Raw genomic sequence first — 23,359 nt, 5'->3', positions numbered from 1 at the left:
CTGGGGCAGAAGCTCGAGAAGCCGCCAGCCCCTGCCCGGCTGGTGTGCCCCTGCTGCAGCTGCATCCCAGAGATCAGGACCAGCCGCGGTGCCCAATCTTCTGTGCCCGGCGGCTATCAGAGGGCTGCACCAGCCCCGAGCCCTTCTTGCGTCATCTGCAGCAGTAACTTGGCTGCAGAGCTGGTGAGGCAAAGGAGCAGGTGGGGGCGGTGGCTGCCTTGTTGCCGGATGAACTGGAGATCCTGTATCTGGAGGAGGGCTATGGCAGCGCTGAGTACAAGACATATTGGTAGTGTCCCTGCTGGCTGCATCCCACATTGGAACAACGAGATTTGGTCTAGTCGATAGACTTAACTGCTGCTGCAGTTCAAGCCACCCCTGCTGTGGAGGAGGCATCAGCCGGGCAGTCAGAAAGGAGCACAGGCAGGAAGTGGATAGGGCCACATTAAATAGACTGATGGGCCAGTTTTGGCCTGTGGTCCTTGCTGTGCAGGTTATCAGTTTCCTTTCGCTTTAGACATTCAATGAAACCTACAATTTCATCAGAGGTGCCTAAACGTTTGCATACAGCTGTCTATGAAAGCTAACTGTGTGGCAAAATGGACTGCTCTACAGGTAAGACTGAACCACCGGTAAAGTTTGTTGTTTGTTTTAGGGTGCTAATTTTCTAACTACAGAAAATATGCAGGGATTGATGTTGTTCTGTAGAAGTACGTCTTCTATCAAGATGCTTTTCCCCCCCCTTCTACCCCAGTACACTATACTGTTCCAGGACAGCCCCCTAAAGCTGCCCCTGTGGACACCTACACTTTCCCTGCCCTTCTCGTTCACTCTACTTCCTGTGAGCTGCCCTTCCTTCCCCTCCCTGAGGTATTTCTCATGACTGATGTTGGTGCTGAGCTGCATTGATCATGTAGAGCTGGCCTAGCCTCAGAAGCGGCTTAGTTGTCACCAAGCAAGGACTCGGCCACAAGCCCCAGCTCATGGCAGCTTGCTGAGCACTCCAGATCTTGGCATTGAGGGTTGCTCAGCTGCTGACTATAATCCCCCCCGCTCTGTGACTTCAGCTGCTGATTCCTGTGCTGAGGAAACAAGGATGGCAGGACATGAGATGCTAGGTGGCGTAAACATCCCTGTGATGACCTAAATAGGCACCCTCAGGATTTGCACACTAGAAAAGGCCCTCAGTTTGATCTGTTTGCCCTGTGCGGGAGTGCAAATGTCTCCAATAGTATGCAGGGTAGGATAGGCACTGGCTCTGAATATTTGAAGCTGGTCCCTGTTTGGCAATGTCACTGGAACTTCTGCAAGCCACACATTTTATCTATATATAAATACTTTTCTATGGCACTGAAGTATGCTGTGTTTATAAATAGAGATCTAATCTGCTTGAGTGCCATTGAAAATCAGGTCATATCTCTATAGATGTAAGATAGGGTAATTTTGTCTTGCACTTAAGTGTTTTCTTTTCCCTATGTAAATGAAACGCAAGTGCACTGCACTTTTTTTTTAAAAATCTGTATAGTATTTCTCTAACAAAGTTATGGCAAAGGGCTAAGTCTCTGGAAACAAAAGTAATTGTTCACATTCTGGATACCTTTCTTACAGGTATGATAGTCCTATAAGTAAATTATCAATATCATAACTGACAACTAGACTAAGGGTGCTAAAAATGGCATTGCTGGCAGAATTTCCCATATATGATGTTGTATGAATTGACATAAGTGCCTTGCTGGGTCAAACCAAGGTCCATTGAGCCCAGCATCCCGTCTCTGGCAATAACCACTCCAGTTGATCTATTTCTTGTATCTCACACCCACAGACAAAGTTACCTGGCCAATAACTGTTTATGGACTTTTCCTTCAGGAACTTGTCCAATCCTCTTTTGAAACTCACAATATTAGTTGCCTTGACCACGCCCTCCGGCAACAGATTCCATAGCTTGATTGTGCGCCGAGTGGAAAAAAAATACTTCCTAGGATTAGTTTTAAATCTGCCTGTTGCTGGTTTCCTAAAGCGTCCCCCTAGGTAAATATCTCTTCCCTAAGTTCCCATTCCATCCTACTCATGATTTATAACTTTCAATCTTATCCCCTTTGTCATCTCTTTTCCAACCTAGAGAGTCCTAATCTGTTTAGCCTTTCTCCATAAGGGAACGTATCCATCCCCTATATCACTTTTGCTGCCCTTCTCTGTATTTTTTCCGTCTGTTATGTCTTTTTTGAGATGGGGTAAGCAGACCTGCACACAGTACTCAAGTTGCAGTTGCCATTCCATAGATCCATGGTGCATTATGAAATTCTGTTTTGTTCTCTATTCTTTACCATATAATTCCTAACATTCTATTTGCTTGAGCCAAAGATTTTGTTTTGTCCACAAGTGCCCCAAGGTCCTTTTCCTGGGTGGTGACTCCTAACATGAAGCCCAAGCTTCTGTACTTATATTTGGGATTATTGTTTCCAATGTGCATTACTTTGCACTTGTCCAAATTAAATTGCATCTGCCATTTAGAAGCCTAGTCTCACAAGGTTCTTCTACAGTTCTTCACAATCTGCTGCCATTTTAATGTCCCAAAATAATTTTATATCATCTACAAATTCGGTCACATCACTCATTCCTTTTTCCAGATCATTCATGTATATGCTAAATAGCACAGTACAGTACAGACCCCTAGGGCTCTCTGCTAACAACTTTTCTCCATTTGGAAAACTGACCATTTAGTCCTACCCTCTGATTCCTGTCTTTTATCCAGATACCAAGCAACAATAAAACACTGTCCTGATCTCATGATTGTTCAATTTCCTGAGGAGTCTCTCATGATGGATTTTATCAAATGCTTTCTGAAATTCCAAAAACACTATATCACTCGGCTTACCTTTGCTGCATGTTTATTTTCACCCTCAAAGAAATCTAGTAAATAAGTGAGGCAAGATTTCTTTTTGTAAAACCCATGTTGACTCTCCCCCATTATACTCCACTGTGTCTGTGTGGTCAGTAATTTTGTTTTTAAGAATAGCGTTGACCATTTTGCCCGGTATAGACATCAAGCTCACTGGTCTATAATTTCCCGGATCACCCTGGAGCCCGTTTTTAAAAGTTGGCATCATAAGTTTCAAATCACCAGAAACAGGTCTGCAATTTCATTTTTGAGCTCCTTCAGAACTCTGTAGTGATTATCATCCAGTCCCGGTGATTTGTAATTCTTTAGTCTGTTAATCTGAATTATTACATCCTCTAGTTTCTAGCACGTCCCTAGCGCCTCTTTTTGGACAGGAGCGGTGGCTGTCAGCGGGTTTGACAGCCGACGCTCAATTTTGCCGGCTTCGGTTCTCGAGCCCGCTGACAGCCACGGGCTCGGAAACCGGACCCTGGCAAAATTGAGCGTCCGGTTTTTGGCCCGACAGCCGCAGGCTGAATTCAAATTTTTTAATTTTTTACTCTTCGGGACCTCCGACTTAATATCGCTATGATATTAAGTTGGAGGGTGCACAGAAAAGCAGTTTTTACTGCTTTTCTGTGCACTTTCCCAGTGCCAGAAGAAATTAGCGCCGACCTTTGGGTCGGCGCTAATTTCTGAAAGTAAAATGTGCAGCTTGGCTGCACATTTTTCTTTCTGAATCGCGCGCACATACCTAATAGGGCCATCAACATGCATCTGCATGTTGAGGGCGCTATTAGGTGCTGCGGGTTGGACGAGCGTTTTCCTCCCCTTACTGAATAAGGGTTAAGGGAAAACGCGCGTCCAAGAGCAGGCTAACAGTGCGCACCATCGGAGCGCACTGTACTGTATCGGCCTGTAAGTGATTCCATCTAATTGCTCAGTCATCACCATCAAAAAATGTTTCCAGTGTGGATATGACCACGACATCCACTACAATAAAGATGTTTTAATAAGTGGTTCATGTCATTTTTAGATCAAGAGACCAAATGAAAGCACCGGTCCTAACAGGGCCTCTATGAGCTCCCTTCAATGCACTGGTTCCCAGCCTTGATCATCAAGCCTCTTGTTTGCAGAGTAACCAAAACATGCAAATGAATCTGGTTCTTCTTGGTCTAAATGTATGCAAATGTATGTCATGAATATTCAAAAGTATACATCCCACTAACCCACACTTGACTGAAAATTATAATTAGGTAACCTCTGCTATAATAGATATTCCCTATTGAGTAGGACTAACCGGGGTGGGGGGAGGGGGAAAGACTGTGCAGGACTTGTAGCAATGAGCTAGTGGAGGCCCCACTACATGGCACCCCCCTCTCTTTAACCCATTCCCCAAAAGCATTGCATCCCCTCTTCCTGCCCTTCCCTAGCAGCATCCATTCCTACTACCACTATCCCCACCCCAGCAGACTATATATCTAATATACCCAAAGCCTTCGTATTGGCAGTTCTGGGCTTCTGCTCTGGTACAGCACGCCTCCTGTCCTACTTTATCAGTGGTGGCAGCTCCAACTGGGACCAACTTTCAGGCCAGCAGCACAACTGGCAGTGGCCTGGATGCAACTCTTGCACCTGCGCTTCTGGACTGGAACATTGATGCACATGGCCTTTTTGTGCTGTGAAGAAATGTTAGTGCCATGGGCAGATCTACCAGCACGGTGCAAGGCCTGAGGCAGTGGTCCTGATATGTGCCCTCCCCCCCCCCCAAAAAAAAAGGATGACCATGCCAGTTGGTTCTATTACCAGATCAATACCTGTGTTGGAAATCTGAGGTCTAAAGGCAAAGCTGACAGCAACTAGTAAAGACCAGGCAAGTGCCTTAAAGATAAAGCTCATAACCATTTTCTGAAGACAGCTTCCAGAGGCTCAGCTTATTTCCTAATGCCTTAACTGACTCATACTGAATTCATTATGAAAGCAATCTTCAAATCAGCGTGGTAACTTTTACCCCTGGACTTTGTACCACCTCTGAAAGGGAAAGCACATGTATCTTCCCTTTGAGACTTGTTGAGGGGGAAAAAGTAACTGCAAAGGTTTGCAAATGCTTTTTCTGCAAATATTTTTTCCCTGTCAAACATCACACACAATTTTGAAAGTGCAAAACTACATGCAGCATTCCCGGACCTAGTGCGACTCCCAGGAATTCCTCCGCTGAAGGCCGGTAAAAGCATGCACATTGTAGAACAGCAGACATGCTCTTACCCACATGACGGGTGGGCAATTTTCAGATAAGCTATTTTAGCGGGGAAATGGCTTTTGAAAAGTTTTCTCTCCAGGTTGCACTGCTCAAGTTTATAAACCTCTCCATCAGGCCGATACAGTACAGTGCGTTTTCGACGCGCGTCCAACCCCCCCCCAAAACTAATAGCACCCGCAACATGCAAATGCATGTTGATGGCCCTATTAGTTATTCCCGTGCAATTCACTAAGTAAAATGTGCAGCCAAGCCAAAGGTAGGCGTTAATTTCTGCCGGCACCGGGAAAATGCACAGAAAAGTAGTAAAAATTGCTTTTCTGTACACCCTCTGACTTAATATCATGGCAATATTAAGTCGGAGGTCCCAAAGTAAAAAATAATTTTAAACAAACAAATGTAAAATCGGCCCGCGGCTTGAAAACCGGACGCTCAATTTTGCCGGTGTCCGGTTTCCGAACCCGTGGCTGTCAACGGGTTTGAGAACCGACGCCGGCAAAATTGAGCATCGGCTGTCAAAAAAGAGGTGCTAGGGATGCGCTAGTGTCCCTAGTGCCTCTTTTTACTGTGGCCCTCTTTTAAATACTGAATCGCGCGCACAGGAGAGTGGCCTGTGCACGAGCTCTCCCGCGACTTTTACTGAATCGGCCTACATGTGCAGAAGAGGAACAGCTCCACATGCATCAGATAGGAGGGCTGCACTGATAACTGGAAACGGATTTCAATCCCAATATAATTATCAACAGTTCAATCCTATAACCGGATCAGTTGTTTTTTTGTAAAATCATGTTGGGATTTGACAAAAACCTTCAGAAATATATTTAATTTAGGAGTGCTGCCTGTTTTTTTTTTTTTTTTTCATTCTACCTTAAATCATTTTCTTAAAGCTAAATGCCTGAAAGTGTCCCTTTACAGATTCCTGTCCCTGATCTCTTTCCAGTCCTTCTAATGTAGAATAACTTCTCAGCCTTTTGGGTATAATCAAACGTAAGTTCTGAGTGATGAGGCAAGGTTGGTCTCTTCTGGGTGAAAATGAGAAGCTGTGTAATATTGGGGTGGGAGGGTTTCATGCCTTGGATTAGGCAATGGGGATACAAAAAGATTTAAAGTCGCACAGACATACAGAGTTTAAGACAGCAGATAACATTTGTGAGGGCCATCGAGTCTGTCTTTTATTTCCTAATTATGGCCGTGTGCACATACTCTGGTTTTATCCTTCTTTCTGCACAGCTATGGCTCCTCTGCGCCTGTTCTGTGCTCTCTGGCCTGTTGAGACTGTTCTCTGTACCACCACTGGAACGCTGTTCCATGTCTCTACTACTCACCATATCATTACCCATCCTCCACTACTTCCTCCTCATCTCGCCATCTTAGAACTTCCACTGCCACTGCCTCATCCTTGTGTATGCTCGAGCTGTTGCAACATCTCTGTTCAAATCATCTCATTACAAAAAAATCCTTTTAAAATACCGTAACTAAAGAAAAGCATTTAAAAAAAAAATTTATTACAAAGCTTAAAAACAAATGCTCAGCACATTAACTGGAATGACAAAAAAAAAAAAAAAAAAGTCAGTCGGACAGTATATTTGGCAAAATGTGCCTTACTATTCATAACACACTCACAAAAAAAATAAAATAAAATAGAAATGCTTATTTCAACAACTGGCAAAGGAAGAATCCCACTAACAAGCTAGAAAAAAAAAAGAATAAACAATTTACATTGTTACAGGGACTTCCAAGTGCTGGGCTTTGTACAAAGTGGGGAGAAGGGATGAAGCCCTATGCTATCAGGCCAGCTGGGGGATATCACTTGCGGTTAGAAGAGATTAACAAAGCAGAACAGACACGTGTACCGACAACCTGATCTTCTGCTGTGACAACCACTGAGCTCAATGGGAACACATCTTGACAAAGCCCAAGAGACTGCTATTTGTTACAGATAGTTAACTGAGATGCCATACTTTTTTTGTACTAGATACTTCCCATGATAGAAAAAAAATAAAAATAAAAAGAGCTTCTGTTTATTTAGAAAAAAAAAAAAGAACAATTTTGGAGCCTGTTTGAAATCTCATCACTAGTAAAATATACACCAAAAAAAAAAAAACCATAAAATAAAATTTCAAAGAATTGGACTTTGGGAGAGAGGAAAAAAATGTATATAGCTTTAAAGAAAAAAAAAAAAAAAGGCTTGATCCTGTCACACGTATTAAATAAAAGAGGTCTGAAGAGAGAAACTGCTTGGTAGAGCGGCATCCCACGTTGCGCATCAAGGGCCACTCGCCGGGCCGCTTCCTACGGGAGGCAAGGCGGGGCATGGGGCTCGGCCTCTCCGGTGCCACTGCTGCAGGGCAGGCAGGAGGTGAGCTGTTCCAGGACCGCAAGAGGGAGGAGCCAAGAGGGGGAACCGGGGTGCTGCTCTGCTGGCTCGGGCCATGCTGAGATTCTTGTGTGCCTTTTGGTTTAGCTGGTGGCGAAAGGAAGGGCAGGCAGTGATTGTCTCTTACAAACAGAGTCTGTAGCAGTGGCAGCTGGATGAGCTTCGTGCCCCTGGTCAGACTCCTTAGATGCTGATGCTGACGGTGTTAAGGGGGAAGGCGATGGCTGGGAACTCAGCACGCTTCCATCTCCAGCAGGACTCCTGCTGCTGTCTTTGCTTTGCATGTTGAGAATGAATTTCGTTTTCCCCCTAGAATAAGAAAGAAAATACTTGGATCAATTAATATTTTGCTGTACCTGTAGCAATGATGCTTACTCGTGGTCTCCTTATATTCAAAGTAGTTGGGGGGTGATAAGCCAGCCTCCTGTCACCACAACTCATCCACTCCTGCTGATCTCTCTGGAAGTCTAGGTTACTTCCATGGCAGCAAACCATGCTGCCACAACCTCAAGCTTAGAGGGAGAGCAGTGCAAAGATGATAAGTTGCACAAAGCAGCAGACACCTTGGTTCCACTCATGTGCCTCTGGTTATCAAACAGAGAAAGGAGAGATGCAAAGGAAAATACATCAAACCCAACATGGGGATCTACTCAAACAAACAATCATAAATGTTGTATTAAATCATGCAATATTAAAAAAAAAATTAGCTTGTGCTAAAATAAACAAAAAATCCCCTGCACAACATCACACACGGTGGTTGCACCCTATTTGTTAAGAATTAACTACTCTAGTAAGGAATAGTACGGCTTAAACCTTTTCATTTGCATATATGGAATGATCTATTCACACACAGGAGTGTGCACTGAAGTTTTTTTTTTTTTGTTTCATTAGTGAGGAGGTTTGTTTCAGTTTGGGAACTATTGTCATTTCATTTTTGTTTTAGTGCACTAAAACCAAAGCCCATGCTGCCTGTTTGTTTTCTAAAGCCACCCCTCCCCCCTTTCCCAGATTGCCCGCGTAACCTGGGGTCCCACGAGGGGCAGGAGCTGTCCTCGGTTGTGCCTGCGCTGCGTTAGTAAGTGTGTGTTTTATTCAGGTGGGGGTGCGAGGGGTTAGAAGCCAAACAAAAATGTATGGAATGTCACTATTTTTTCTTGTGTTTCTAAAATGAGTAAAAATGAAATGAAAGCACATCCTGCATAGCTGGACTTTGATGGCTTGGTCTACAAAAGGGATTTAAATGATTTCAGACTCACTTTTTTCTATTTACAGTCCTAGAAGAGGTGGGCTGGCTGTAAAAGTCCTTGTTTGTTGTTATCACTGGCTACCAATTCCTGTTTTTCTTAGTGAAGGGGGGGGGGGGGGGGGTGTCAGGATTTTTCTAACTCAATAGGGCAAGCGGACCCTGTGCTCCCTTCTTACACGCCATTTCCTAGCAGTTAAAAGGGGCAATTCAGAGAAAAGGTTTGGAGACGAGTTGGATTCATTTTACTGGAACAGAAATAAAAATAGTGGAAATGGTGGGAGTGGTGCTGTATAATAACTGTGGGGCAACAAGGTGTTGGTTTGTTTTTTTTAGAGAGACTTAGAGTAACACCAATCTGGATCTAGTTTTGTGGAATAAGAATGGAGATTGCTCAGCTAAAGACAGAACTGTCCAGAATTAAAGGATATTTACACCACAGCCAGAGTCCACCAAGGCTGCTCCCACTCCCATACGAGGATCCCAACAAACAGGCAGGATGTATCCAGTGGGGTCAGGCAGGATAAAAGCTGTTAAACCAAAGACTCCTCTCTCAAATTAAACCACAACACAATTTTTAATGGTGCTGATAATAAACTCCCAGATAGGCATCTGAGGTAAAGATGGTGATTTATTTAATTTATATTTAAAAGTTTTCGGATGCTGTCTATATCAATACAAGTTGTTAAAACATATCACAGTAGAACACAAACAAAATAAAACACAAGGAGGCAGAGATATTCAGCACTTCTTAACTGGCTGGATCTAGCTGGTTATAGACAAGTCTAGAGTTAGCCAGAGAAGACTTATCTGCTTAACTTGTGATATGCAGCAGTGTAGCTGTGCTGCTGAATATCCCTTGTAAGTTAGCCAGAGAAGTCTTCTCTGGCTAACGTACTTAACCAGATGTCTTTGAATAGCCACCAATGGTAACTTGAGCGGTAGCGGCTTGGGAACAGCCAGAAGGGGAAAAGGAGGTGGGCTCTGGATGTTCCTTAAGTGTAGTTTATTTACAGTGAAAACAAACAAAAATTCAGCAGCACAGCAAAACCAAACAACCTAAGGAGATCACCTTGGCTTCATATATCTCAGAAATCACAAAGGATAGTGCAAAGCAAAACAGTCACTTGGAGGCAAGCTCACCTCGATTTCAGTTAAGTTCCAAACTTAAACACAGTCAAAAAAGCAAATAAAATGTTAGGAATTATTAGGAAGGGAATGGTTAATAGAATGGAAAATGTCATAATGCCTCTGTATCGCTCCATGGTGAGACCGCACCTTGAATACTGTGTACAATTCTGGTCGCCGCATCTCAAAAAAGATATAGTTGCGATGGAGAAGGTACAGAGAAGGGCAACCAAAATGATAAAGGGGATGGATCAGCTACTCGATGAGGAAAGGCTGAAGAGGTTAGGGCTGTTCAGCTTGGAGAAGAGACGGCTGAGGGGGGATATGATAGAGGTCTTTAAGATGATGAGAGGTCTTGAACGAGTAGATGTGACTCGGTTATTTACACTTTCGAATAATAGAAGGACTATGGGACATTGCATGAAGTTAGCAAGTAGCACATTTAAGACTAATCGGAGAAAATTATTTTTCACTCAACGCACAATAAAGCTCTGGAATTTGTTGCCAGAGAATGTCGTTAGTGCAGTTAGTGTAGCTGGGTTCAAAAAAGGTTTGGATAAGTTCTTGGAGGAGAAGTCCATTAATGGCTATTAATCAATTATACTTAGGGAATAGCCACTGCTATTAATTGCATCAGTTTGGGTAATTGCCATGTTCTTGTGGCCTGGTTTTGGCCTCTGTTGGAAACAGGATGCTGGGCTTGATGGACCCTTGGTCTGACCCAGCATGGCAATTTCTTATAACAGCAGGTCTTAACAATGCCCCAGATCTTCTTAAATAGTGGAACTCTGTCTCTTCCCTAGTGCCCTACTTGGCCCTTCTAGGCCCTGAGGTCTTAAACTCTGGTGAAGGGCTCCTCCCTTCAGCCAGGATTCCCTGTGTTCAGCCAGGATTCCCTGTGGGTCTCCATCTTGAGGAGGACCAGGTGAGACAGCTCCACCGTGTCCTTTAAGTTGGTCTGAGGGAGTTTTCTGTACATTCCCCCACACTGCCCCATAAAGGCCAGATAAATAAATACTGTTAAAATAAAACATGCAAAGACCAGACAAATAAAGTGATGAAAGTGGATGCTTAACATAAAGGAGAACTCAAAACTTGTGACAAAGGATCCCAGGAAGAGAGGAAGCTCCTTCAGATAGAAACCTCCATAATTAGAGGAAGAGATCTCAGGGCAGAAGTCGAGAGAGGCAAGACTTTTAAATGACTACCACACTCCTCAGCTAGCGGAGAGACAAAGCACATTCTCCAGATTGCTGGAGCAGAAAGAAGGGCAGGAGAGATTGATGTCATAGACCACAGAGGCACAAATAACCTGGCTAGAAACCAGATCATTAGAATGCAAGAGGATTTAGGCAGCTGTCAAGAACAGGGCCCTTTTTTTTTTTTTTTTTTGAGGCGCTAACTATGTATGGCAAGGGAAAGGGAAAACAGATTATGCCAGCGAGGGAAATGCATGGCTAAAGAGCTGGTGTAAGGAGAGTGTTTTGGGATTTCCTGGGTACTAGGGCTTCTCTTAGAGGGATAAAAGACTTTATAATATAGTGATGATCTGTGCCTCTCATCAAGGCAGAAGCCAGGGTCTTGGGTAAACCCCTCACTCTTGGACAAGAGATTATACCAGTTGAGGGGTGTGGCACATAGAAACTGGCTGAATCGTGCTGTCACCTCCGTCAAATAAGGTAGGCAGAGAAACCATTTTTCTCAGAAAACTGAGAACAGAACCGACAAGGTCTTATAAATCCAAATGGGGAAAGCGCTTCCAAGCTCCAGGGGTCAAAACAGTATGACCCCTTTCTGCCTTTGCGCTAATATTAAATCACACTAAGGTCCGAGTCCAAGACTTCGAGTGCCAGCTTTGATAAGCTACTGCAATACCTTGGTGGGAAGGGCAAGGTGAAATAGGAAGAATGGGCTAAACTAAAATAACAATTGTCAACAAACATAGTCCACAGTAAAAAAACATTTAACAAAAATATTTAAATGAACAGAAACTGGAAGAATAATAAAAAAAAAAAGGCTAGTCCACCAAACCTCACTGTTCTTCATCAAAGGAAGATAGGACAACTGGCAAACAGAATAATGATTGCTGAGCCAGAAAATAAAAACTGAATTCACCTGAACTGTTCTCTAAGAAATAAACTTTCTGATTCTGTGGCAACTTTTTATTGAATTTCTCAATAGTGTAGATACTTTATATTGCACTTTAAACAGAATATATCTCAATATAGTGTGAGCCTGTGACCACCTTGTATTTATATTTTTAGGGCTTTAAAAAAATAATAACTTCAACATGCTGATATTTGTGTGACCATAAAAAATAATCGAACTGACGAACCATTAAGTAACTTAAAATAATGCTGTCCTGTTACTACCACCGAATCAACACTTTCTTCCCTAGCGGTCACAAACTCACACTATTTTGGAACATTTTGTTTATAGTGCAATAGAAAACTTCTATTCTATTGAGGAATTCAATTGGAAAGTTTATTAGAGAACAGATCAGGTAAATCAGTTTGCCAATTGTGCTATCTACCTTTAATGTGAAGTACAGTGAGTTTTGGTGAGCTAGGCCTTTTCCAGTTTTCTTTAATTTGAATATTTTTGCTGAAATCTTTTTCTGCGGACTACTTTTTTGAAAATGAATTTCAAGGTCCAGAAGGAAGGAAATTTGTTGCCCTCTATTTGTAAATTTTGTAAGAACAAGAAATCTTTGTGTTAGGACAGTAAATAAGAGGTAAAAGCAATGGGGTAGATTTTCAAAGGGTTACACACGTGAGATACGCGCGTAACCCCCGAAAACCTACCCCTGCACGCGCCAAGCCTATTTTGCATAGGCTCGGCGGCGTGCGCAAGCCCCGGGACGTGCGTATGTCCCGGGGCTTCGAAAAAGGGGCGGTCCAGGGGCGGGGCCACAGCCGAGTGCTCCGACACAGCGGTCTGTGTTGGGGCGTGGCCTGCCGGTGTGCCGGTGTGCGCAAGTTATGCCTGCCAGGCGTAATTCATCAAAAGGTGGAGGGGGGGGGGGAGCAAAAAAAAGTTCCCTCCAAGGCCGCTCCAATTTCGGAGCGGCCTTGGAGGGAATGGGGAAAGCCATCGGGGCTCCCCTTGGGCTTGGCACGCACAAGGTGCACAAGTGTGCACCCCCTTTTGCTCGCTGACCCCAGATTTTATAACATGCGCGCGGTAGCGCGCGCATGTTATAAAATCGGGTGTACATTTGTGCGCGGCGGGTAGCGAGCACAAATGTACCCCGCGCGCTTAAATTTTAAAATCGGCCCCAATATGGATTTCAAAACAGTTGGCTGAAAGACAAGGGCAGAAAGAAACGTTCAAAAGTTACAAGGGATCTGAGAAAAAGGACAAGGAAGAAGAATATCTTAAAATGCTGAGGGAAGGCAGGCAGGCAGTCAGATCAGAAAAGGTGTGGAGGAAAAAACAGCCAAGGCAGTAAAGCAAGGTGACAAACGTTTACGCTTCAGCCAGAGCGCGCCTGTTCTCGGGGGTCCATATGCATTAGATAATGTGCGCCTACATGGCCATATGGGTCCTTGCCCACGGGAAGACCTCCAGGGATGATGCCATGAGGCCGAGGACTTGAAGATAGTCCCATTCCTTGGGGCGTGCATTGGTCATCAATCGTCATAATTGTTCCATCAGATTCCTTCTCCTCGGGGGAGGGAGGAAGACTTTGTCCTGTTTGGTGTCGAAACGGACCCCCAGGTACTCTAGGGATTGAGAGGGCTGCAGACTGCTCTTGCTCGTGTTCACAACCCAACCGAGTTCCTGCAGTAGGCTCTTGACTCTGCTGGTCACCTGCTGGCTCTCTTCCGAAGACTTTGCTCTGATCAGCCAGTCGTCCAGGTAAGGGTGTACCAAGATCCCTTCCTTCCTCAGTGTTGCCGCCACAACCACCATAATTTTGGAGAAAGAAGGCAAAGAGAATTTGAAAAGAGACTTGCCATGGAAGCAAAAACTCATAATGAAGACTTTTATAGGTACATTAGAAGTAAAAAGCCTGTGAAGGAGTCAGCTGGAATGTTCCATTTGGTGGTCCGTGGGCCTACCCCCCGTGGACCGCTGCTCTTACCTCCAACCCCAACGCTGGTATGGACCCCTCAGATGGTGATGTGGTAGGCCATTGCTCTCCAGCAAGGCTGACACTACTGCGGCACGACTATACTGACTCAGCCTGATGCTGCTCCTAAGGCGCATGTGCGCACATCCTGCTCTGATTTAAAGGGCCCATGGCAGGAAATCCACCAGAGCGCACACTAATGATGTCTCAGCCTTGCCTCATAAAAGGGCCTCTCTCCCTGCAGTCCATGTCTCAACAATAGGTCCACTACTGTAAGTAAAACAAGTTGCCTCAAAATGTTTCTGATCTTCATTCCTGTGTTCCTGGTCATCACCTCAGTTCTTGGTCTTGATCCTGTGGTCAGTCTGCAGTTCTTGTCTTATGGTCAGTCCCTAGTTCTTCAGTGTCTTCTGTGTCATCGCCCTCTTGCCTGTGCTGCTCCTCACCTCTCTACCTGCCTATCTCTGATTCTGACTTGCCTGCTTGACACTCAACTCCACTTGAACTCTGCCTGCCCCTGACCACTGCCTGACTCACGACTACACCTGAACCCTGCCTGCCATTGACCATTGCCTGACACTTGACCACATCTGAATGTTGCCTGCCTTGACCACCACCACCTGTCTCCAACTACACCTGAACCCATCCTGCTCTGGACCATCTCCACAGATATCCAGCTCATCAACACAGGCCCTGTTTAAGATCTGCCAGCCTAAGAATACACATAGTTGTGATACTTCAAAAAAGATAAACTTCTGTTGTTGGAAAGTTATTTCACATTTACACGGGAATTTTAACAACATTTTTCCTCCCTTTGCTTCAACCTCTAATCTTAAAGCTAGAAACTTTTTCCTTCTATCTTGAGATTGCTTAGATAAGTCGGGATATATCCAGACTCTACCTCCATGAAAAGGTAGCAATCTATTCCTCATGTAGGACTTAAAAACCTACATCCCTGTCTGTCGTAAATGAAAAAGACACATGTAAAACAGCTCTATTTATAATGACTGTGTCAACCGTTTATTCAATTACTCCTGTTAAGTTTAAAGAGTTCTGCTCTTCACTAGTGACATGCATAGGTAACCTCTTAGGCATTACATAATAAATTTTAGACACTGTTGGAATAATAGACTGGGGAATTTTCAAGATTTCTACAAGATACTCTTTGAATATATCGTACGGTGATACCAGATCATGTTTTGGGAAATTCATTACTCTAAGATTTAGATATTTAAATGAGTTCTCCAGGACTTCTAATTTTTTATTATAGAGTATCTCTGCACGGGTGAACTTCTGTTGCCAAACTTCCAAGTTATCAAGCCTCTTCTCTACTTGATGAACTTTCTCATACCCAGGAGAGTGAGACTGTAGAGCTAGAGGCAAAATAGGAAATACCTGTTATTACTCAATATTTCAATTGTTCAATTTCCTCTGATATTGCTCTTAATACGAATAACTTCATGAGATGTTTCTTCTTTAAATATTGCTTATGAATATTAGATAGGATTAATAATGGTATAATTGCTACTTGATTTATATTTCTAAGACTATCTATATTCATTATGGATTGTGGTTTGTTATAATATTGAAAAGCATAAATAAATAAATAAAAAAAGATCTGCCAGCCTCGGCATCTGAGGACCCAACCTAAGGGGAATGAGGGCTGGTATAGTTGAAGCTCCAGTTGGGCTTCGCTAGCCGACAGTGGGGATCTGCAGGTTGTGCCAACTCCACCTTGGTCCAAGGGTCCACACCCACAACATGGGCCATTAGATGATCAATGAGTAAAAGGGGAACTTAGAGATGACAAAGCCATAGCAGAGAGACTAAATTAATTATTTGCTTCATTGAGGAAGATGTAAAAGAGATACCTAAGCCAGAAATGATATTCAAAGAAGATTTAGAGCAGCGATTCTCAACCTGTGTGTCGTGACACACCAATGTGTCGCCAAGCACCAGCTAGTGTGTCGCGGCTCCCGGTGTCCTACAGACCCATTTATACTTCCCTTTACCTTTTTCCTGCCTCCACAGGCTAATGGGAAACCTCCTCCCTTCTTCCTGCTCCCACAGGCCAATTGAAAGGCTCCTCCCTTCTTCCTGCCCCCGTGGGCCAATCGGAAGCCTCCTCCCTTCTTCCTGCCAGTGGGAATAGGAAGAAGGGAGAAAGCCTCTCATAGCCCAGGGACGGGGTGGTTTGAGGGGGGCTGGGAGAAGTGGCAGTGTCCAGGCCTGTGGCAGCGAAGAAGCCCGACCCTGTCGAAGCAAGACCGCCACAGGCTGGAAGTACTGAAATTAAACACAGTGGCGAGCCACAAAGAAAAGAAGCCAGCCGTGCCAGGATTTCCCACTTCCAAAGTGGCAGGGAACCGAGATAGAGTAGGAATTCCCCAAAGCGGCAATGAGGTGCAAGCACGAAGAGGCCAGTTGCTGCGGGGATTCCCCCCCACCATGCAACAGTGAGCGCAGCAGAGCCACAATTAAAGTAAATGTGGCACTCAGCCATGCTGCTTTCAGATGGGGCAACTGGAGCTCCCAGCAGCCGTAAAAGCAGGCAGATAGGGGGCCGCGGGAGCCTAGGGATATCCCAACAGCCAGAAGAAAGGCCCGAGTGCCATGGCATATTTTTCTAAAATAAATGTTTGCTACTTCAGTGCAGCTGAGAAGGCAGTGGCAGGACTGGGAAATCTGCCACTGCGAAATGAAAGGGGAGCACAGCATTGGGGCTCTAAACAAAATGTGTGTGGGAGAAGAGACAGACTGGGCAGGGAGATGACTGGGGTGTGTGTGTGAGAGACAGAGGCTGTGCAGGGAGGTGACTGGGGTGTGTGTGTGAGAGACAGAGACTGGGCAGGGAGGTGAGTGGGTTGTGTGAGAGAGACAGACTGGGCAGGGAGGTGACTGGGGTGTGTGTGAGAGACAGACTGGGCAGGGAGGTGAATGGGGTGTGTGTGAGAGACAGACTGGGCAGGGAGGTGACTTGGGTGTGAGAGATAGTCATAGGGTTTAATTGGTGTGTGTGTGTGTGTGTGTGTGTGTGTGTGTGAGTGAGTGACTTGTTGTGGGCCCTAAAGAAGAGGACCATGAGGACAGAGCTTCAGCAGCCGCTGCTGCTCCTGGTATGTGCTTTCAAGGGAAAGGAGTAGGAGAGTTGCTGGAGAGGCTAAGTACAGGTGGCATTTTAAGTTTATTTTTCTTGATTGACTGCCATTTTAATTATTGAGTATTATGTGATGTGTCTGCTGTTTTGAAATATTTTATTGATATTTGGACAATTTTTAATTTTTATGAGTTTTAATTGTTTGTCATTAGTCTGTTCATCAGCTGTTTTGAAACATTTATTAATATAGTTTTACAATTATTTCTGTGTGGGGATCTATAGCAAATTGGCTTGTTCTGTTTTCCTAAAAGGAGGTGTTTTAGTGTTTAGGGCCTGGTTTAATATTTGTAGTGTTGCCTTTTCATAGATAGGGTTGTTATGTGTTCCATAATGCACGTGTAACTTTGTGCAGATTAGTTTCTGTGCATTATTGCAGATCCTGTGTTAGGTGCTTTATTACTCTTTCCATTTCTCCAGGTTTGCACCTAATGCAGAGTGGCCTTTTTTATTTTCCATTCCAGGTTCTGTGTCCATATTTATAATGTGTGGTCTTTCTGTACTTGCTGAAGGTCGGTTCTGTGTGTGTGACAAAGGTGAGGTATTTTACTAGCATGTAGGCATTTGTATCAATTTTATTTGTTGTGTTTTCTCAATAGGACATGCATTAGAGGTAAATTACTGTCTTTTCATAAGGAGGGGTATTGTGCCTGCCAGTAAAGAGAGTTTATTTTGCTTTTATTGAGATATTATCAGAACCAGAATATCTTTTTTGTATGGGTAATGTCCCAGTTCTGCTCTGCACCCATTGTTGGGGGTCGAGGGGGTTCCTGTGGATGCAGAATGTATATTTACTTAAAGCCCCATGACGGTCACATGTTCAGTGTGTCACGCATGTGAGAATCATCTGTCAGGTGTGTCCCGGTCGAAAAAAGGTTGAGAACCACTGATTTAGAGGAAATGAAACAAATCTCAGTGAACCTGGAAGATGTATTTGGGTAAATTGGAAAACTAAAGAGAAGCAAATCACCTAGACCAGATGGTATACATCCCAGAGTGCTGAAAGAACTGAAAAATGAAATTGCGAACTTGCACCATCAACTACTGACAGTGAGCTCCTCACTAAGGAGACTCGTATCCCACAGTACTTGCCAGTCCAGTGAGAATCAGAGACACTCTTCCGGAGATGATCCGCCTGCAGCCACCACTGCAGCTGGGAGGAGAATTCCATTGGCAGATTGGTAGATCCATTGGTAGATTCCACCGAGACAGGAGGGACCACTGCAGAGAATGCATATGCGCCTTCACTCACGGTACTACTGCCAGGGTCACCACCATTAGACCTGCAGGTAAGACCACACGGTCGGGCGCAGAGTGTTCAACAACAGACAAAGTTGAGCTAGCAACTTCTGAATTCAAGCTTCCGGCAGGAACACCTTGTCCTGCTTCGTGTCGAACCAAAAACTTCCAGGGATTTCAGCAGCTGAGTAGGCTGCTCTAGGCTAGGTTCATCACCCAGCCAAGTTCCTGCAACATGGAATTCACCCTGCGAGTCACCAGGTGGCTCTCTTCTAGCAACTTGGCGTGAAGCAATCAGTTGCCCAAACACAGGAGTACTAGAATTCCATCCTTTCACAACCTGCTGCAACTAATGCCAAGAGTAACAGATAAGCATGAGAGAGATAGAGAGAGAGGGGAAAAAAAAGTGAAAGCTTGCTGGGCAGACTGGATGGGCCTTTTGGTCTTCTTCTGCCGTCTTTTCTATGTTTTCTATGTAACTACCTTCATTACCATGGAAAAGTTACTGGGAGCGGTAGCCATACCAAAAGGCAGTGCCCAAAACTGAAAGCGGCATCCCAGAACTGCAAACCACAGAAAGCGGGGATGCACTAGTTGGATGGGAATTTGGAGATACGCCTCGGACAGATCCAGAGAGGTCAGAAACTCCCTCGACTGCACAGCCATTATCACCATGCGCAAAGTTTCCATGCCAAAATGCTTCACTCACATATGACAGGTGATGTCTTTGAGAGCCAGAATGGGAAGAAACGAGTCCTCCTTCTTTGGCACACCGAGTGGAGTCTTTTCCGAAGTGATGGGCTCCACTTTAATCAGGGTGGAACTAAGCTGCTGGCGCTAACCTTTAAAAAGGAGATAGAACAGCTTTTAAACTAGAGCAAAGGGGAAAGCCAACAGTCGCTCAGCAGGCGCATGGCTCGGAGAGAGGTATCTTCAAAGGATACTAATGATGCATTAGAATTAGGGCATCCCGACAGTGAGGTTCCAATAATAAGAAAAGTAATCTAAGTGCCTGTAATTAAAAACTCACCTGAGCTAAAAGATTCCAATTTATCCCTATCAATTAGAAAGTAGAATGAAAATACAAACAAAAAACACACTTTGAAATGTTTGTATGCTAATGCCAGAAGTCTAAGAAGTAAGATAGGAGAATTAGAATGTATAGCAGTGAATGATGACATAGACTTAATTGGCATCTCAGAGACATGGTGGAAGGAGGATAACCAATGGGACAGTGCTATACCGGGCTACAAATTAATTTGCAATGATAGAGAGGAGCATCTGGGAGGCAGAGTGGAGCTTTATGTCCAGGATGGCATAGAGTCCAATAGGATAAAGATCCTGCATGAGACTAAATGCAAAATTGAATCTTTATGGGTAGAAATCCTTTGTGTGTTGGGGAAAAGTATAGTGAGAAGAGTATACTACCATCTACCTGGTCAAGATGGTGAGAAGCACAGTAAAATGCTAAGAGAAATTAGGTGAACTTAGAAGATGTGGTAGGCCTGATTGACAAACTGAAGAGTAGTAAATTACCTGAACCAGATGGTATACACCCCAGAGTTCTGAGGGAATTAAAAAATGAAATTTCACATCTATTAGGTAAAATTTGTAACTTATCATTAAAATCATCCATTGTACCTGAAGACTGGAGGGTGGCTAATGTAACCCCAATATTTAAAAAGGGCTCCAGGAGAGATCCGGGAAACTACAGCCCAGTTAGCCTGACTTCAGTGCCAGGAAAAATAGTGGAAATTATTCTAAACATCAAAATCACAGAACATATAGAAAGACATGGTTTAATGGAACAAAGTCAGCATGGCTTTACCCAAGGCAAATCTTGCCTCACAAGTCTGCTTCACTTTTTTGAAGGGGTTAATAAACATGTAGATATAGGTGAACCAGTAGATATAGTGTATTTGGATTTTCAGAAGGCATTTGACAAAGTTCCTCATGAGAGGCTTCTAGGAAAAGTAAAAAGTCATGGGATAAGTGGCGATGTCCTTTCCTGGATTACAAACTGTTTAAAAGACAGGAAACAGAGTGTAGGATTAAATGGTCAATTTTCTCAGTGGAAAAGGGTAAACAGTGGAGTGCCTCAGGGATCTGTACTTGGACCGGTACTTTTTAATCAACCTAATAAACGAAGGTTGACCGATGTGCCGCAAATGCGCAGTAGAGAGCAGCTTTACTGCGCATGTGCGGGCAAGCACTTCGGTCTCAGCGAGCGTCAGCTGAATTTATCAACATGGCGGCGGCGACAAGGAATGGTGTCGTCGAGCGGCAGCAGCGAAGATGAGGAGCGGCAGCGACGACGACGAGGAGCGGCCGCAGCAGTGGCGGCGAAGACGAGGAGCGGCCACAGCGGCGGTGGCGAAGATGAGGAGCGGCAGCGGCGAAGACGAGGAGCGGCCGCAGCGGCGGCGAAGATGAGGAGCGGCAGCAGCGAGGGAGGAGCGAGTGAGAGGGAGGGAGGAGAGAGGGAGGGAGGAGAGAGGGAGGGACTGACTGAGAGAGAGGGAGAGGGAGTGGGACTGAGGGAAAGGGGAGGTAGGGAGTGGGACGGAGTGAGAGGGGGGAGGGAGTGAGTGGGACTGAGTGAGAGTGAGAGGGAGGGAGGGGGGGAGTGAGTGGGACTGAGTGAGAGGGAGGGAGAGAGAGGGGGGGAGTGAGTGGGACTGAGTGGGAGGGAGGGAGTGGGACGGAGTGAGAGGGGGGAGGGAGTGAGTGAGTGGGACTGAGTGACAGTGAGAGGGAGGGGGGGAGCGAGTGGGACTGAGTGAGAGGGAGGGAGAGAGAGGGAGGGGGGAGTGAGTGGGACTGAGTGGGAGGGAGGGACTGAATGAGAGGGAGGGAGGGACTGAGTGAGAGGAGAGAGAGAGAGTGTGTGGGGAGGAGTGGGTGAGTGTGTGGGAGGGAGGGAGGTAGGGGGTGGTGAAGAGTGAGGGGAGAGAGAGAATGAGGGGGAGGTGAGAGACAGAGGGATGTGAGTAACTGGAAGGGTAAGAAGTTGTGGAGCAGAGAAAAAGGGAGTGGAGGAGGGCTGAGGGAGAGGGGATGGGATTGAGAGAGGGTGGGGAGTGACTGAAGGAAGGGGAGAGAGGTTGGAGTGACTGAGGGAAGGGGAGGGAGGTAAGAGTGAGGGGAAGGAGGCAGTGGGAGACAGAGGGTGAGTAAGACTGAGTGGAGGGAAGGGGTGAGTGAATGAGGGGAAGGGGGAGTGAGCGAGAAAAAGTGTAGAAGGGTGCTGTGTTCGAAAATGGACTGAAAAAAAAATTTAATGTAGCCCGTTTTAACAAGCTTAACGGCTTGTATATTTATAAATGATCTAGAAAGGGGTACAAAGAATGAGGTGATCAAATTTACGGATGACACAAAATTATGCAGAGTAGTTAATCTCTGGATTGTAATAAATTGCAGGAGGACCTTGTGAGACTGGAAGATTGGGCTTCCAAATGGCAGATGAAATTTAATGTGGACAAGTGTAAGGTGACGAATATAGGGAAAAATAACCCATGCTATAATTACACAATCAGGTCGATACAGTAACGTGCGGTTAAAGATTCCCCGTCTGTAACGTGCTGGGAGCGCACAATACAGACGAGTAAGGCGATCCAGCGATACAGTCTCCAGTTTCACGCGTCCTTAGCGCTTCGTAAAATAGACACATGACCCTTTCCGCACGCAGCATGTATATGATGTGTAAATGAACGAATTAGCTGTATAATGAAGGAATTAGCTATTCCCCTCTGATACTGTAACGGGCGCTGATATTATCTCCTTAGTAACCCGCTGTTTTGCCGCGGCCTTAACGTGTTAGTTTACCGCCTCCCCCTAGTAGGTGTTAGGACTGTGAGTCTAGTAACAAATCCATCGACACCGCTTAAGATACTCAAAAACAATAAAACACAATAAAAAAAAAAAGCGATACAGAGATGATTGAGAAAATGTAATGCTGTGGGACACATAAAACCTGTCAGAAAAAAAATTAAAAATTTTTAAATACCTGTCGGAGGGCCGCGTGGGTCCAGGCGGCCGGTGAGCGGCGGGATCCGGGGGGCGGGTGGTCGTGTGTTAAATCTAGGCCGCGGGCGGGTGGGCGCCTGTTCCAGGCGGCGGCGGCGGGGGGACGCGCGTTAGTTTCAGACGGCCGGCGGCCGCGTGTTAAATCTAGGCCGGGTCGCACAGACGCGCATTCATCCAGGCGGAGGAGCCGGGCGGCGAAAGCAGCCGGCTCCTCCGCCTGGATGAATGAATGCGCGCCTGTGCGACCCCTGCGATTCGGCGCTCAAGGCGTGACGTCACGACGCCCCGGCATGTGACTGCCTTGAGCGCCGAATCGCAGGGGTCGCACAGGCGCGCATTCATTCATCCAGGCGGAGGAGCCGGCTGCTTTCGCCACCCGGCTCCTCCGCCTGGATGAATGTGCGTCTGTGCGACCCGGCCTAGATTTAACACGCGACCACCCGCCCCCCGGATCCTGCCGGCCGCCTGGACCCACGCGGCCCTCCGACAGGTATTTAAAAATTTTGTTTTTTACACTTCCTGGTGCCTGTCATTTCAAATGACATTTGAAATGACAGGTACCAGCGCACCCAGGTTACTGTATAGGCGCTGTATTAAGCGCCTATACAGTAAAATGGGTTGCGCGGGCATAACCCTTCCCTAACGCTTCACAGCCGCGGCATGCATTTGCATGCAATTAGAAGAGAGTATCAGGCGCTAGGTCAAGAGAACTGTGCGTGCGGGGAGGAAGGGTGCGCCTGACACTGCCGCACTGTTTCTACCGCGGCCTTACAGTATCGAGCCGAATGTTGGGTTCCATATTAGGTGCTACCACCCAGGAAAGAGATCTAGGTGTCATAGTGGATAACACCTTGAAATCGTCGGCTCAGTGGGCTGTGGTGGTAAAAAAAAAACAAGGTTAGAAATTATTAGTAAGGGAATGGCAAATAAAACGGTGAATGTCATAATGCCTCTGTATCGCTCCATGGTGAGACCGCACCTT

The 23,359-nt window shown here is 45.4% G+C and overlaps 1 protein-coding gene across 4 annotated transcripts in view; it reads right to left on the bottom strand.

Annotated features, from left to right (window-relative positions):
• Positions 1–7,134: 7,134 nt before the first annotated feature.
• Positions 7,135–23,359, bottom strand: part of LEF1 (lymphoid enhancer binding factor 1) — a 230,279-nt gene continuing 214,054 nt past the window's right edge. For all 4 annotated transcript variants that reach the window (XM_029596716.1, XM_029596707.1, XM_029596730.1 and 1 more), the window contains one exon: positions 7,135–7,821. Coding sequence is in view for 2 of the 4 variants with exons in the window: in XM_029596707.1 (XP_029452567.1) it covers positions 7,745–7,821 (77 nt within the window). In the remaining 2 variants the exon portion in view is untranslated. The remainder of the gene's footprint in view (positions 7,822–23,359) is intronic.

Source organism: Rhinatrema bivittatum, chromosome 1, assembly GCF_901001135.1.
Source record: "Rhinatrema bivittatum chromosome 1, aRhiBiv1.1, whole genome shotgun sequence".
Lineage (NCBI taxonomy): Eukaryota > Metazoa > Chordata > Amphibia > Gymnophiona > Rhinatrematidae > Rhinatrema > Rhinatrema bivittatum.
The sequence above is the reverse complement of the archived record's forward strand: the minus strand, read 5'-3'. Positions and strand labels throughout refer to the sequence as shown.